At 43.7% G+C, this 17,688-nt stretch overlaps 1 protein-coding gene across 2 annotated transcripts in view; it reads right to left on the reverse strand.

Moving 5' to 3' along the window:
* Nucleotides 1-14,136: 14,136 nt before the first annotated feature.
* Nucleotides 14,137-17,688, reverse strand: part of PACRG (parkin coregulated) — a 219,395-nt gene continuing 215,843 nt past the window's right edge. For both annotated transcript variants that reach the window (XM_030235710.2, XM_009098952.4), the window contains exon 6: nucleotides 14,137-14,541. In XM_030235710.2, coding sequence (XP_030091570.1) covers nucleotides 14,387-14,541 — 155 coding nt within the window. In that variant the 3' untranslated portion in view covers nucleotides 14,137-14,386. The remainder of the gene's footprint in view (nucleotides 14,542-17,688) is intronic.

A 17,688-nucleotide genomic window follows, 5' to 3' on the forward strand; every position in this document is an offset into this window, starting at 1 on the left:
TGACCACGTGGCTTTTTCTCCTCTCCTGATGACACATTTAGAGTGATGGCACTTGGAGCTCACCAGCCCACCCTATGCAATCTTACATATAGTTTTGTCAGCCCTGGTGAAGAACCAACAGAATTACCCAGCTTAATGCACTGTACAGGAGTGTTGGTTTAGGATGATACAATAAAAGCTGCTGGAGAATCACAGCTTTTAATAAATCACCGCATAGTATTATCCATAAAATTGCCATTTCCATGCACTGCAGAACTTGCAATAGCTCTCCTCTTTTGCCTGGCCACCTGGGGCTGTGCACATGTAACTCACCAGCACCACGTACGTGCTACTGTCCACACCAAGCAGCAATCACAGGTCCTACATGACAAATTCAAAGGGCTGGTTACAAAATGTCAGTGACTTGAAGCATCCAGCACACTTTAAGGTATCCACAAGGTGTAAATAGACTTTGTTTGATTTTTTAATACTTTCAAAACATGGCCCTTTAAAATATTTCCCTGTTGAAGTGGACCCTGGAAGCTTTGACAGCCTCAGTAGATAAACAGTGGCCCATCCACCTTCATCTGTCTTTCCACTGTACTCATCCCATCCAGTAGCTGCATTAGCTTACTTTACCAGTAATACAATGAAGACTGAAGTCCAGATGTGTCTAGAAAAGGAAACATCACACAGATCATGAGGCCACTCTGGGAGAAGCTTTCTTGCCTGGCTTCAGCACCCAGTCATATGGTACATCTACTTGTTCAGAATTACATGTATTTATGGACTACACAGACAGAGTCCCTTTAAGGTAATTGCAGGGCATGTGTTATCCTCTCAGGCTGAGATCTACTGTGGGTCATTATTTGGATTTTTCCCCAGCACTTCTGAATGCTTCCATTTTTGGTTCATCTCCGATGCGGCTGCAATTGAGTTTTCCGCATGCATACATCCTGAATTTATTTTAAATGTGCTCAGTGTTGAGAAGGTAAGTGAGGGTGCTATTAGCTACCAGTCTGCATCTATGAATGGTCAATTACTGCCTTCTCAGTAGGTTGGTTCAACGTGTGAGAGAATATCTTGTGAGAGAAGATGTTGGTTGGTAATGAGACTATCACAGGCTGCATTGTCTGACAGAGCCTGTTGTCAAAGGATCGCTTTTGTCTAGAGGGGGAAAAGAGAAAATCAACCAGAATAATTTATAGTTTTAAAATGCTGATATTTTGTGAGCATATTTTGAATGCTTCAACACCGGTAAACTGCTGTAAACCGAAACACAATTAAATATTTAAGCAGTATTCTCTTTACTACACAGGAATAAGTATCTATTTGTCTTGTATCACAACTGCAAGCACTTAGTGTCTCTTCAGCACTGTGGTGTCCCACAGCACATATTCAGGATCAGTGCCTCCTGGAGAAGCATGTGGGCAGCCACATCCTCCTGTTACAGCAATGAAAGCACAGGAGTTTATTCTCCTCCTTAGTCACCCATGTCCACCTGCTACAGGGATATGTATTTTTCTTTGCTCTTTAGTTAATTTTCATCTTAGTCCTTCTTTTACTGCTTCTTCCTCTGCTGCATTTTGCCTCCCATACACTACAGCTCTTCCAGAAAATTTGCTCCTTTTCTCATTAATCTTGGTCACTCCTTCCTCCTCTCACTCCATCACCCTTTGATGCTGAGCACTTCTTCCTATGCTCACGTTGCCTGCAAACCTTAATTTCTGAGGATCTCAGCTCCGTTTCTCCTGCTTGTAGAGGGCTCTGTCCCTGCCCGGAGGGATTTCTGAGCACACCCTGCTGTGCTGAGCTAAAAATCACAGAGAGAAGAGGAGGAGACAAGCTGGGACAAGGTGCCAGATCTAAGGAAGCACTTGCTGGGAGAACAGTTTATTTCTGCTGCATCTCGGTGGCCTGGCAGGGAGACCATTCATTGAGGCATAATTTGTTGAGACATTTTTGCCCAGCTGCAGGTCAGCTTGGATCCATCCCTTGAAACAACAGCTGTATATTTCTCTTTTGGCACCATGAAGTTGTCCACAGGAGAACTTTCCACCTGGAGCCCAAGTAAGCCATTAGATGGGGAGACAAAGCCCAGCATACAGGGTCTATGTACCAGCCACCTTTCCAGGAGCACATACTGCTGCTTCTCTGGTGTCCAAAATGCTGCTGTAGTTACTGACTCAGCCAGCAGCAGTAGGTCATCATTGGGATCAGGAGAATGTGATCAAAAGTCAAACAAACATGGGAGTGAGTTTAAAAAAGCATTAAAACTAATGTTACCAGCTAGGAAGGCTGATTTTGCTCTCCAGTAAACAGCTAGAAATCAGGGTGAGTGAGGCAGTGGACAACACAAGAGAGGATGGGAAAGAAAAGAGGACTCTGCCTTTTGACCTTAAGGGGTAAGTTTCATTTTTCCAGAAGAGGAGTCAGAGACAAAAATCTCAGAAAACAGCCTTGGACTCAATCTCTGGCTATGAGGGCAAATCTTGTGGCACTGTAGGCTGAGCTTCCATTAGCTTGCCAGAGGATGTCCACATCCAAATGGGATATCTCTCCAGTACATCCCACCCTGCCTCACACTCACTCTCAACTCAGCTAGCAAGGCCTGCAAGCAGTCACATTTGGATGCCTGTATGAGATTTAAAATTTGGGGGTTGACCTATTAATCTTGTTCAGGAGAGTCTACTCTTCCAGCTGGGACTGGAGGGAAAACTGTCTCTGTACCCAGGAAATTTTGGCAGAAGCAGTTGTGCCAGTTGGGAAGGTACTGGCACAAACTTGCTATTGCAGACATAAGGGTTGCTGAGGTGGTTCCTACCATCTCCCTGCCTGTGCAATCACATCTTTCCCCTCACTAAAGGGGATATCACAGATGCAAGGTTGCAGTCAGTCTTACAGGAGGGTTATTTTTAGCTTGGTTCAACCTTAATTTTCCTGTTGGAGTTTTTCCCTTCCCATTTTTACTATTTGTATTGGGTTTTGTAGGGGAAAATGAGCAAGGCATAAAAATACAATTTCATTTCTCCCTCTTAAATTCAAGTTTAAAGGCTATTGCCTATTTCAGTACAAGCAGCTGTTGACAAAGTTTGGTCCCGTTTCCCCTCCAACTTAATTTCTTTCACAAATCCTACATTTATCTGTGAGTTTACCTGTGGTACTTACCAGAGCACCACAAACCAAAGCTCTCAGCCACTTCCTGTGGGCAAGGCAGCACAGCCCTCACCCCTTTCCTTCCCCCTCCCTCCCAGGGGTGCAGTCCCTGCCCTACTCTCTCCCTTCCCATATGCCTTTGGGCATCAGCCACTGCTGGATTTTATGATTATGGTATTTTCCTCCCTCTCTCAAGCATGGCATCAAGTGGGCAGCACATCCTGCAGGCAAACTGGATTTTTCCAAGCCTGTGTTGGGAAGGTCCCAAAAGGCAGCCCTTGGCACCACAGGAGGCTGAGTAGTGCATGCAGCAGGAAAGCCAGGCAGCTGCAAAACCTGAAGTACAAACCCTCTCCAAGTGCATTTACAGTATTGGATTTATTGCACTTTTATTGGGCATTTACTGAAATAAGTGAAGAGGTGTAAAGTTCACAATAAAATGAAATTCCTTTCATAGAATTTTCATGATTCCTATTATTGTCTGATAGCAGCAGTTTTGTCTAAGTTCTTAAACAAATAGATAAGAATCACAGATTTTAACCTTAGCCAGTGTTTCAAGAAAGGCGCACACTACTTTTTTATCAAATCACAACATCATGTAAGAGACAGAGCTCACCAGCTTATTGACATTTTCTGTAGAAAGTAATTTAAATAGAAAATAGCAGGTTAAGAGCTAATGAGTAAAACAGATTAAAATTGCATGAACCAAAGCGACACAGAGAACACAATTGAAAAGACCCCAGAGCTATAACAAGGAAATATGGATACATGCAAATATGGTCCTTCTAAAGCCCTGCTTGGGGGAGACACAGAAATGCACTGGAGAAACCCCCCCTGCAACCCACTGTACAGCAACAACATTAAGTCTAAGGTAAGCTCAAGAGCCAGCTCCTTGCTCTCCTTTTTCCTGTGAAGAGTCCCTTTGACTTCATTAAGGCAATCCTGAAGGCCCCAATGGGCACTGTTTAGCAGCAGCTGTGGCTCTGTGCAGCTCCAGCCAGTTCTGTCCCTGCTGAACTGAAACCAGAGCAGTCACACGGCCCTGCTTCCGCATTTCCCTCTCACTGACACCCAGGCCAGGAGGAGGTCTGCCACCAGAAGCTGCTAGAGCAAGTGACTGGGTTTCACCCTCTGCTCCAGCACACATTTTCTGTGTGACTGCAGTTTGCTCAGCTAAAAGCAGAAATTGCAGCACTTTCGAGTGCACGGCAGCACTTTGGGTTTCAGCTGGCCGACCCTGGGGAGCCACCAAGCCCCCAGGAAGAGGGCTTGTGCTGGCTTGCCCTGCCCACCATAATGCTCCACCACATCCACTGAGGAATAGGAGAGAGTGACCCTTTGCTGAGCATTAGAAGTGAGCAGTCACAGCTCTTTCCTGGTCTCCCTGTATTTGCAGCACACACATTATTCCTGTTCTTGCCTGGAGCAAAGCTAATGCAAGGAAGCAACCCAGGCATCTCCCTTGTTAAAAAATATCACTGTGTTCAACCCCTTGCCCTGCTGCTGCTGCTTCATCCTCCTCCTCCTCCCAGCCACCCTCCACTGGCTGATGCCAATTACCAGCTGCTTTTCCCGGCTGCAGCAAGCATCTGCTGTGGCAGGAGGGAGGCAGATGTGCAGAGACTTTGGCAGCTCAGCGCACACTGGGCACAGCAACCATCTGCTTTTGCCAAGGGCAGGCTGGTGGGTGCTGCAGAACTGGGCTCTGCAGGTGCCTGACCACCACCAGGGCCACCCACAGCTGGCCAAGTGGCCACTGAATGCACCCTATGGCACTTTTCCCTATGGGAAGGTCCTTGCACTGACCTTCTTGGAGGCCACAGCTTTGAGGTCATCTCCCATCCTTGGTTCCTAAGCCCAGCTCCAAGTTGGGACCAGCACACAGCTTGTTTCACCCTACTCTCAGCCAAGTTTGCAGATATTTCTGCACCTCAGGGGCACCATCTGCCCTTCAAGGTTTATTTTGGAATGTTTATGAGGGAAGAGTAGCTTCCCCAAGCCTTCAAGATGGCAGGTGCATGTGTTTGCACGGACCATGCAGCCCAGGAGTCAGTACCATGGTTTCACAGGAGGGAGTGGGAAACAATTGCCACAAAATGTCTCAGGCAAAGCAAATGCAATTGCTTTATATATTAAAAAAAAAAAAAAAAACAACAAAACATTTAAATTTTCATGAGAAACTTGAAACTGAAATTGGAAATTAAAAACTACTGTTTGTACAACTGCCTTCTATTGATTAAATTATAGAAAACAGCCCTGAGTGAGGGCTGTGGAGAAACCAATCACACACTCAGCAGACTATCCATCTCCATTCCCCAAATATAATTATAGCAATATGGGAGACATGAAAATACAGCGCAATCCTACACAATAGTAATAAAGAGCTGAAAATATTCATGGTCTTGAAAGGAAGCTGTCGAGCAAAGGCAATGCAACCATCTTCTCCAGGAGCTAAAAAATGCTCCATGAGTAAAAGGTTTTAAAAAAGCCCACTGAAAACAAAGAAATATTATCTTTTTTTTTCCTTGAAAAGGAAAAAACCATGTCATTAGAATCTGTATGAAAAAACACTCTCGAGTTTGCAACTGCCCATTTTCCCTACTTCATGTGGTACCAAGGCTGTCTTATAATTAAAAGCTGCTATAACCCAGACCACAAAAATCAATCCTGCACTATGGCAGTAGTAAAATTATTGATAGAAAACAGTCTTATCAAGTTAATTTAGACCCTGTTATTTTCATTACTGGATTGAAGTAAGAGGATCCACCCTTAAAGAAGGCCGGAACACCGTTACACAGATTTTTATATGTATTTGTGTGCGTGTGTGTGTGTATATATATATGTATATATACATGCACACATGCACATGTATGTAGAATTAAAAGCAAATGGTCAGAATTTACTAACATAAATTCATTTCTGGTTGAGGATTTTTTTTCCTACTACTGATGAAGAAAAACCTTATTAATGAGGCATCAGTGGTAGTTACACTGCTGCCACTACACTGTGAGAGATATACACTTTTTTTTTTCCCAAGGAGGGTTTAACTGCTTTGTAGATCCATAACAATATTTCACAGAGAAAGCTTTATTCAACTGGAGCTCTTAAACCTCCTTTGTGAAATGTTGTGGTATTTTGTCAGATACATGGCCTTTGCTATGCACGTGACGCTGGTAGGTTCCACGGCATGCAAGTTCAAGAGCTTTATTTTTTTCCAGATATTTTTTTCAATCAATTAAGCTCACTGGTAAGACTGCATGCACTTCAGAAAGGCAGGAAAAGAAAAATAACCACTAACTCTTTCTTCTGCAGAAGCAGCTGGATTTGCTGCTGTTGTCTGTGCAGAGCAGCTCGGATGCTGGCTCTGGCTGCCTGCAGGTTCACAGCCCTGGAATGTTCCTGGTGGGATTTTCCTCCTTCATTAGGAACATTCTTGTGATGCGGGGGATTCCTACCAAAACTATCATCACCCTCACAACTCGAGTCATTCCCCAGCCTTTGGATACAGACAGCTGCCAAGCTACAGAAAACATAGCTGTGCCTCTACAGAATTCTTCACAGAGGGTTTTTTTCCCCCCTTACTGTTGCATTTTAACGTGCTTCTAACACCAGCCCCTATGGGGGAGTGAACAAAAGGCCTTTTAAAGGCAATCTTTCAGAATGCTCCAATTGTGCCCTTAATTGCATCTAAGTACATGTGGGCTCAGCTCTATGTGGACATAGTTTTAGCTGTAGGATGATTTGAAGCAAGCCACACATTTTATACCAAAGCAATGCATAAAAGCACACACAAGAGAAGAAAGCTTTAATTTAGTCACATTACTACTGTAAGTAATAATGCATAGCAAGCAATAATCAGATGCAAGAATCTTAGAGCAGATGTTCCTTTTGCTTTGATTCTTGAGGCAGTGCAGTAGCAATTTCTTCCTTTGTAAGAGACATAGATGATTCAGTGTAAGTAAAAAAAAGTGTTAGGCATGAAGTTCTTCCAGTTAACAGCTGAGGAATCCTTCACACTGTGAAATGTGGGGCTGAACTAGAGCTTCCAGGTATTTCCCCTCCCTGTACTAAAAGCATTTTGAAGAAGACCTGGGGTTTATCTCTGGGCTTACAGTATGGTTTAAGGTACTATTTCTTCTAGAGTCTATTCTTCCCCCTCCCCTTACCCTGTTAGAATTTAGTTGCTTTCCAAAGAGGTGGGGAATTGAAGACCACCCACCTCAGAGTCTCTTGCTCACCATGTGCTGGGAAGAGGCTTGCTCCAGCCTGGGAAAACACTACCAACAGCCTATGCAGGAAAAGGGAAAAGAGGCTCAGCAGGTTGTGCCACTGGCTAGGAGGAGCAAGGCTCAGCTCCATGATGCCTGGTGATACCCTAGCTTTGATGGTGACAGCATCCCATCCGGCAAGGCAGGATGTTGTCACGAGTACACTGGGGCAGAGATGGCAGTGCCTGGAGGAGAAGATGGCTGTTGAATGTGTGCTGCCCTTCCAGCAGCATCAGAAGCTCCAAGCAGGCCTTGGAAGTCACATAGGAAGTGAGGGGAGAAGTCCCAGGCAGCCTTGTGGGACACAGCACTGTGGCACCTGTCTGGCCCTTCCCTGGAGCAGAGCCTAGGAAGGCTCTGCCAAAGAAAACCCAGAAAATTCTCTGTCACAAAAAGAGCCCAGGTTGTAGCTGGGGAGCAAATGGTGGCCCAGAGAGGCAGGGGGTGGTGATTTGCAGCTGCAGAGGCCCCAGAGTTCAACAAATGCAGCCTTTAAGTGCTCACAATGAGAGCAAATGGTGGGAAGCTCTTGGCTTCCCACCATTTGCTCTCATTCCTGTCACCTACCTGCAGCAGCATTAATGTTTCCCACCACAGAGCTGCTCCCTGGGCAGTAGCTGAGGCAAAACATCTCTGCAATAGGGCCTCCTCCATTCCCTTGCTCCATAATGCTGCAATGCATTGGAAGAAAGAGACGCAAGTTCCCCAAAACTCACATTTTCCAAATCATAAAGTATCAAGGAAAAGCCTTTGCCGGAATAGCTGCTCACTCCTGGTCTCTTCTCATCAGCTTCCCCCCTACCCACACAGATCCCTCAGCATCTCTTCCAGCTCGGCACAGCACCACAGGGACCCAGGAGAAGCGGGAAGCAAAAACACATGAAAATGAAGTAATGAGACTAATGCACAAGATGGAGATGGCCAGATGCTGGGATATCATTCCCTGCTTCTAGGGCGAGAGTTAGGTAAGCCAAGCTGCTTTTTGGTAATTGCTCCTTAGGGAAGGGCTTAGGAATTACACCCAGAAAACAGAAACTGAAATTTGATACAAAACTGGATGGACCACACAGTCAAAGCCAGGCCCTCTGATTAACACAATAACGTTCAACACGAGGTAGATGGTTTATATCAGACGTTAATTTTTCCTGCCTATACCCAGTGGGCTTCATCATCCAACACTGCTATACATGTTGTTGACAGGCTGTGCTTGTGATGTGGAGACTTCCTTGAGATTTCTTTTAATCTTTTGAGGAGCTTGTGCACTGGGTTTCTCTGATCACTATGCCCATATCAGAGAGCAATGTGATTTCATGCAAGATCAGAACAACCCTGTGGCAGCCACAGAGCTGCACTGGCTGCAACACTTATGGCAGAGAGCTATGTTACCAAGAGCATCCCTATACTTACCTGCAGTCACATGAAGTATGGCAGGCTAAATTAATTTCTACCAAGTTGTGCATCACATGGCTACAGAAGCAGAGCATAACACAAGCAACATGTTTCCACTGCTGCAGAGCAAGCTACAACAGCAGGCTGGTACATAGCTGATCCCATTCTGCCCTCCAACTACTTTAACCTCTGATTTTATTTTTTTTCCAAAGGCATTGTGCTGATGCAGATGAACAGAGGGAGTTTGGATTGCTGAGACCATTTATTAAACTAAGAGTATGTCATACAAGACCTGACACTATGGTGCTGTCTTTACATGCTCCCTTTCTTTCTACTACCTCCATGCATTAATCCACCTTGACCAGGGCAGAGTAAGGAGGCAAGGATTTAACTCCTTTCAGTATTTGGAAATCACTAGGATTAGTTCCCATTTCATCCCCTCACACCCCACATCCCCAGCAGCCAGGGTCATCAGACCCTAGAAAATGCAGAAGGCTCCTGTGCATGGGTTCCCACAGCAGCAGCAGCAGAGAAGGCATTATCCCAAATCTGCCCCTTCTGACAGCCTTACCAACATGGCTGTGCCCTCAGCTTTCTCTTCCACAAAGGCACCCATCACCCTTTCTTCTGCAGCTTAAGGCTTTTGCTCTATGTGAGGGGCTCTGCTGGCAAAAAAAAAAAAAAAAAAGAAACAAAAAGAAAGAAAATCTGAGCAGCCTCTCCTTTCCCCCTTAAGGAAGGGGACACAAGGCACATTTCTGGCTGGAAAGTGCCACAGCAGTGTGGCCAAGATTAGGTGCTTCTGCTGCTAATGGGGAAGCCCAGAGAGGGGAGCAGTGTCACCCACTCCTGGGCACGGTGACCCTGTCCTGCTGCACACACACCAAGAGCACACGGGGTTGTGAGCTGGGGTTTGCAAGAGCTGCTCAACTCGCTCCTGAGTGACATTAGTAAAAAATAAAGTACTTGTTGATTTGTGGCATCAGGAATGGGGCATGAAGCACAAAGCTGACTCCCTGCTCTGCAGTTTGCTGTCTCTGCTCAAACAGGCTTCCACCCACCTCACCAGAAGCCACCAGGCACTGTCCAAGGAGGGGAGAGCTCTCAGCAAGGAGCCCCACAGCCATAGCCAGGCTGGATTTGCTAGGCAAGAACAAGAGCAGCTAAGATATGCCCCACCACACACACTCCCCTTCCCTCCCCTCACATGCCGGAAGGATTATGGGGCCAGTGCAGGGAACTTCTTGTCCTGCCAGGGCATAAACCTTCCTCTCCCAGTCTCCAGGAGGCACAAAGCAGCTCTGAGAGGTTGCAAGCAGGCAGGCTTTATATGGAGTTCCCACAAACATCACTGCTTTTATTTAAGGCAGAAAACACAGGATGTTACAGATGAGTGGAAAAATGTGATGTGCCCCACTGCCTGCAGAGCCCCTCAGACTGGAGAATGCTCTTCTGGAAGTCAGAGGGTCTCCAGACAGGATTAGGAAAGCACATAGTGTCTGCTCTGACATTTTATTTTTGCCCTGCTTGGCTGCAGCTACACCTCCCTGCACCCCACGCACAAACACCCTCCCAGCTAGGGTCCCCTACCTTCCCTCCCACTTACAACTTCCCACAGCCCTTTTGTATTTGACTCCTGGGAGGCTCTTTTCAAACTTTTTTGGCAGCTCCATCTCTTTGAAACACTGGAAAGCTACCAGTGAGAAGCCCAGCTCCGGCTCCCTGCCACCAGTGCTGGCAGCAGCTTGCTCTATCCTCTGCCAGGCTCTGCCCCTCCTCAGGAGCCCAGGGGCAGCTCCAGCCCCAGCCACCCCTGCTCCTGCTCACCTTCACATGGGCAACTCAGAGTGCTCAGTGGATTAGTAGCTCTGCAGCACCTGCCAGCATTCACCAAGTGCCACAGGTCCCTAAACTCTGACACCTGTTACAGAGCTCCCTTACACAGCTTTGGGGAGGAAGCAACACAAAATATTTTATTTAATGCTTGTTTTCATGATCATGCATGACAAATGTAGCCAAAGGTACTTTTTTTCCCCCCTAATGTTACCGCATGCTTTTTTCTTCTTCAAGCTAAAGAGTTGCCAGCCAACCTAACACAATTACTAAGATAAACTGGAAATATTTCAAACAGGTAGTTTCAGAAAACCAGCACTTACAACTCAACTTCCCATTCATTCATTCACTGGTGCTCCTTACCTTAGGAGGACTGGAGAGCTAGCAAGCAGCAGAAGACCCCAAAGTAAGGCACAAAACACCTCTTCTGTTTAGCCAAATCAGGCTTAATGCCTCTACACTTAATTTATACCCCTTGAAACACCTGGCCCAGAGTACCTCTTAATTGATTACAATTAAAAATTGTTGATTGGCTTGCCCCTAGCATCAGTGGCCACAATTACATGACCTGGTCAACAAGAGGCAGTTCCTATTTCTTAACCATATTTTTTTTTTCAGCATAGTAAGATAGCTAAGCAGTGTATTGAATGACATACTATTACTTGTATGCTTAAGCACCTGAGTCCTTGATCTTGTGCTGTATAAAGTGCTCTGAGCTGTGCAGTAATTGCCTATAAATATGCTGCTGATCATGCTTAAAGGGACATTGTCAAGGTTGGAAGGCCTACAGTTCGACTTAGTAAAATTACATCTTAAAATAGTTTTATTCTCAGTGTTTCTAAATTACCAACCTGTGGGTTTTATCATGCTTCTTTTTATCAGTCCAGCTCCTACAAATAATAAGGTTATGGGAGAATGTTCACTTTTAAATCAATGGACCAGACATAGGAATTGTATTGATGGAGGCTAATGTCCTCATCCTGAACGTGCAAAGAAAAGCACTTTTCTATAAAACTTATTTTTCCTGATGTGAATATGCATGACCTCTATTGCCCTTATGATTTGCCATAAGGTCACCCCTTGTTGAACCTATGTCTTGTGAAAGAAATCTTCGAGAAAGAGCACAAGGCTGAGGGCATCAGGCCCGGGCAAGTCTGCAGCTTCACAAAGTACCCATTTTCCACGGTGTCTCTTTGTCAGCCAGCAGTCTTGTCCTAGTTGAGCTGAAGAGGAGGGCATGCAAAAAGAGGGGGCTGGGGAAAAGAATTACAAAGGCTGGTGAGGTGCCTGAAACTTCTCATCCCCAGCAGAGCTGTTGGGAATGCAGAGGGATGACGGGATGGGGAAAACCCAGGGCTGAGAGCCCTTTCCCGCACAGTCCCTCCCGCGAGTGGCTCTGTGGCTGGAGCCCAGCGTCAGGGGAACTGAAGCCAGCTATTGAGGAGCTTTTTGATGTCAGGCAAAGAGCAGTACTGGACTTTCTCTTAAGGAAAGAATACAAATAGCTGAGGAGTGAAAGGTGGCCTGGGAATTCTCCTTTTATGAAGGGCTTGGTTTATTTCCGAGCTGAATAACTCAGCTCCCTCTGCGCCGCAGTTTTCCAGCACAGTCTGTACTCATGGGAAACCTGCAATGCCACAGTTACCAAACCCACAGATGTCAGTCAATGAAAAGTATGGCTCAGTGGTGCCAGGGACAATGCAAGGCAAATGGGGAGAAGCTGTAAGCGAAGGCTGAGCGAATACTGCCCGGGTGGCTGGGTAGAAAGGCATTTTTGGAAGAGGAGACATGGCCTGTGCCCCCCTGTATTATCCAGCTAGCTTCTGTGCTGCAAGGTTTGAAGACAAAGCTCTGGAGTTTCCAGAGGCACGGGCCTACAGCCAGGCTTCACTTCCCTTTCTCCCAGAAGGTGAAAGATTTGTTGACACCCTAGACGTGAGGCGGAGTTTTGGATGTACTTACCCATCACAGGTGTATGATGGACACAGCACAGACCTTGTATCAACTCCAGGGACTTGAGGGTAGCCCGGGAAAAATTGTGTAAAACATAACTCAGGAACAACAGCAGCAACAAAAAAAAAACAAACAGAAAAGAAATGCCTCTGGGGCCTGGGAAAAAGGCACAACTCCAGCAGCCATGCCTAAACCAGGGGCTGGTTAGTGAGTGCTTGTGGCTGGTGGCATCACTTGAAGGTGCAGCTCCTCAAAGAGGTGGGAAGAGTAAAAATCTCCTTAATTTTTTTTTTTCATTCACAGGAAAGAGAAGAAAGTAAAAGAAAATCCTCAGGCTGAAGATGCCACAGAACAGAAAAAGGCAAGTTTTAATGTAGATCTAATGACAAATATGGCTCAAAGTTCCAGCAGGTGGGAAGGTGCTCCCCACACTTCCAGCAAGCTCCAAGAGAGCAGAGCAGTGTAAGGGCTGTGTCTCTCATTTGGGCAAGACTTGTAAGGTGTGAATATGGATATGGAGGTGGATATGGATAAGCACTTGAAAAAAGTCTCATGTGTCTAACACCAAAGAGTGCATTTCAGGCTCTTAACAGTTACATTGAAACATTTGAAAGTGCAACTTGCATACATTTGAAGAGCTCCAGAAAACATAATAAAAGCTAGATGAGCCTAAAGTCTTTCAAAGTACTTAAAAAAATCTCATGATTTTAGGCAAAGTTAATATCTCTGGTTTGTTTAGAGCTGACTCAATAATTTTAAATGGTTGTCTTTGAGAATTGTAAGACTATTTTTTTTTGTAGGTTTATTCCATAGAAATGCTTAAAAAGCAATAATGCCAATCTCAATAGCTTTGCTGAAATCCATGACTATATCAGTTCTGTGTTATGGGTACACAGGGAGAAACTGACTGAGTAGGAATTTTAAGGGATTCCTATAACAATAGTTACATTGTTTGCACACATACACACCATAATAATAACAACAGAAAAGCAATAGCAACCTTGCAGTTACAAAAATACCAAGTGCCCTTTACAAATGTAGGTGTATATTCTGCGTTTATCCAGATTAACAGTGTCACTAGGGGCTGATACTTTATGTATGCTGTATCTTCTATCTGATTTATTCAAGTTTTTTTTCTGGGCTTCTTTTCTTCAAAACTGTGCTTGCTTGTGCCTTATGTTCACCAAGAGGAACCTAAGTTCCATGAGTAAATACCTGGAAGCTGAGAACAGGAGTGTGTAAGAAACCTGGATTAATTTAACCACAGTGCCTTATAATGGAAAATATAAATTTTCCTGCTGCAATTGGTATATACATTCAACAGCTTTATTGTATGTCAGCGCACATTATTCGGCACAGCTGCCAGAGAGGCATTGCTGAACTGGTGTTTCTCTTCCATGACAAACACCTATTAAGCAGTCAGCATAAACTCTTCTTGTTACAGCCTCTGACATCACCCTCAGGGCAAGTGGACACAGAACAGCGATTGCTGAATCGCGTACAAAAATTATAGTTTTATTGTCTACACAAGTGAAGGTTTAACTCAGATTCCTGTTCGAGTCAGCTCTGTTATAAAGGAGTGATTCTTTCAGGGAACAAACAAGCACAGTACACCATTGTAATCAAAGGAACAGACACTATTTATGTATTGGAAAGCCTTGTTCACAATAGTGCTAGCACTCCAATGCCCCAGAAGCCACTATTTTAGCAGCTGTAGAGAAGATAAAGCATGACTAACAAGATGCCATACAGAGTCAGATAGTTTTTTCAGAGCACAGATGGAATCATCCCATTTAATATAATTCAGTTTACATGCACGACCAGTAAGTGGGAATCATGTATTTAATGTTTATATAAGCATTTTCTCCACCGTAGCGTTCAAAGAGTTCCAATGTCTCTCGGATGAGAACTCCAATATTTTCACGCTTCTGCTGGCTGTATTCTATACCATCACCTAAATTAACTGGTTAATAAAAAAAAAAAAGAAAAAGGGAAGAGTTATATTGAATTTCGTCTCACGCTTCAAAATAATGACATAGAAAATTGCACTTGCTGGTCAATTGCAATGAAAATAAATGAAAATGAAAATAATGAAAATAAACACATTCCCATATAAGATGAATATAGATTCTCTCTTTCACAGTCCACCTCTAAAACCATTACTTCTTTATCTTTAACACTGCTAATTTAAGACAAAATTCTATTCCATAAGCACTTTTCTAAAAAAATAACTTAATCTAGCCTTGTTATGGTTTGAAATCTTAAATAGCTATTAGTTTGGGATTGCTCCACATTAGTCATCATATTCACACACTTTTGTTGTTCCTGATAGAGGAAACCTGGCTAAAAGAGATCTTTTTGAGTATAACATGGAGTATAACATCATTCAACTTCAGCTTCCTGAAAAATGTGTAAAATTAGGTTGATGCAAAAGGAAAAATTATTTCAGTTCCCAGACACAGTAACATTTACTGCTGCTTTCTCTAACATGGACTGGTAAGGGTGACACACACTCATACACACAGACCATAATTCTTTAAAAATCAGTATGAGCAACTGTGACAACAAAATAAGAACAATAAGAAATAACTTCACCTACAAAGTTGCCGAGAGATTTGAATAAGGAAAATATTTTTCATTTGGTTTTAAAACAATATTCTGAAAAGTATCTGAAAAAGTATCTGAAGATATAATCCAAGACATGTATAAAAATAATTTGGAAGGAGCAAAATGTACTCAGACCAGGTTTGGTGTTGTGGGGAGGTGTCACACTGCAGTAGGGTGGTCCACATGCAGCAGCAAGTGGCCTCACTCTGGGCAGGGGTGACAATGTGCCCATGTTAACATCTCAAACAATCAATGGTGCTCTCACTCAGCCAGAGAAAGACCCATTTGTCAAGACATTGCAGCTCCTCCAGCAGAGCTGGCCTTTCACATTTGAAACAGGGCAAACACAAAGACAAGGGTAGATTTTGCCTTCACTGTTGCTTCTAGATCCCCAGGCTGATGCCATGTAGATGTACAACTGCACCAATCCTCACATCCTCTCCTAGATCTAGGCCCAAAGATCTGGATTTAAAACTTGTGGCTTTGTTACCAGCAAAAACTGAAGAACCATGATCATGACGAAACAGCTGGTGAACCTGGGCAAAAATCATCCTTTTGATAATTTTTTCTGTAAAATATCTGACTTCTTGCAAACATTTATGTCACTTTACTTTTTATGAAATGGTTTTGCAAATACTGATGAGACATAGGAGGACTGTGATTCTTGAGTGGGAAGGAGGTAATTAATTTTTTATGATATTTACTTTTAAGCACACAAATAGTTTCCAATACATTAACTGTTAATGTCACTGACACGAAAAGCCAGGGTTGTGACCTCAAAATTTATTAAAATGAATTTACTGTTATGTTACAAATAACAGATTATGAGAGTGCATAGAAAACACCAAGAACTATTAGAAAAAGGATTGACTTATACAAAAATAGTGTAAAAAGAAAAGCACATCACAATTGGGTGCAATTTAGAATAAACATGGCTTGCTCTTGCAGAAGGCAACTGAGATAACTGTGCTTCATCACCTGTCTTGCACGTGCAGTGCAAGCCCTCCCCGGAACACCTGGAGGTATTTCTGATTTCACCAGTTTGAGCAAAGGAAACCCTGAACCTTGACCTAAGTCTTGGCAAATACGTAAAGGAATTACCGACTTTCCAACCATATGTCTATTATCTGTAATTTTAAGCCTACACACATGCTCTGCTAATGAGCTTACACAGCTTTCATCGTTCTTTCAAAGAAGTGGTAAAAAAATCAGCTGTCTGGAAGTAATGGTGATAGATTTCCAAGGAAGTCTGGGGGAGGCCAATGAGAAGCCATGATAATGCTGCTAGCAGAGGTATTTTCCAGAATTACATGTTACAATCTTTATTATAGAACATAGTCTGTACAAAAAATTATGTCTTAGATGCTTGATTAAAAGCTACTTAAGAGTGTGAGGCAATGATAAACGAAAGAGTCTGCAAGAGAAGACTGAATATGTGATGTGCAGACCATCATTACAATTTTTTTTTCCTCCAAACCATCTGTGTTTTATGAAGGTTTGTATCCTCAAGACAGCCATAATTCACACCAGTGTCATGACACAAGCTACAAGCAACAGTACTGGAAAGGTTATGTCAGCCCTGATGTCACCTGGTAAGTACTAAAATGGCTATCCTGTGTAGTTATAGGAATTAGCAAAGCTTTCATGCGAAAATGAAATGCATTAGCCCAAGAGGACAACATCCATTAAATGCATGAGTCAGAATGATCTGCCCAATGAACCTAAGGGTAAATATCTACTTTTAATAATAATGATTAGTTGGAAAAAAATAGCCATTGAAGTATAAGGGTATCAGCAAGCCCTTCTCTGCTTTGACTTTATTTCCAAGTTAGTTTGCCTGAGAAGCCAGCTTTGTCAGCCACAAAAATGTTGCATATGTAAAGTGTGAACATGGATCTGGTTCAAACTCTTCATGAAGTTGTCCTTTGTGAGGAAGAATAAATCAACATGAAAATGCTAGGAAGCACATTTGTCATATCTTTGACTCAAAGTGAAATGTCTGGCAAATTCAGTATGCATCAAGAACTCATTTAAGAACAAATGTTATTTCTATGTTTAGAAGAAATGCATTGAAGGATTACTGACAGATCTAGAGGATTACAATCAGGATCCCTGATCCCAGCCCTTCCTGGATCAAAAAGTTAGTTCCCAGTCTCCCAAATCATGCACCAAAGGCCTTATGGTGCTTAAAGTGAAGTGAAAGTCTTTGCACCTGTCAAGACCTGTGTTAGCTGATGCAATCAGCCGGCACACCAAGGCCAGGAGCGGCACTCCCTGCCCTGCCAATGCCAGCTGCTGTAGCCAAGGAAACCCTGCTCAGGCCCTCAGGGACTGAACTCAGCCTTTGGCAGGGAACAGAGGAGGATTTGAATTTTGCTATAAAAGGTGGTTTGTATTTGAGTCTAGACATGCTTCTATTCATGATTTGGGATAATTCTGGTGTTATTTGTATTCCACGTAATTTTATTTTAAAATTTCACTAGGGTAATGCTACAAATATAAA

The sequence above is a fragment of the Serinus canaria genome, chromosome 3 (assembly GCF_022539315.1).
Source record: "Serinus canaria isolate serCan28SL12 chromosome 3, serCan2020, whole genome shotgun sequence".
Taxonomy (NCBI): domain Eukaryota; kingdom Metazoa; phylum Chordata; class Aves; order Passeriformes; family Fringillidae; genus Serinus; species Serinus canaria.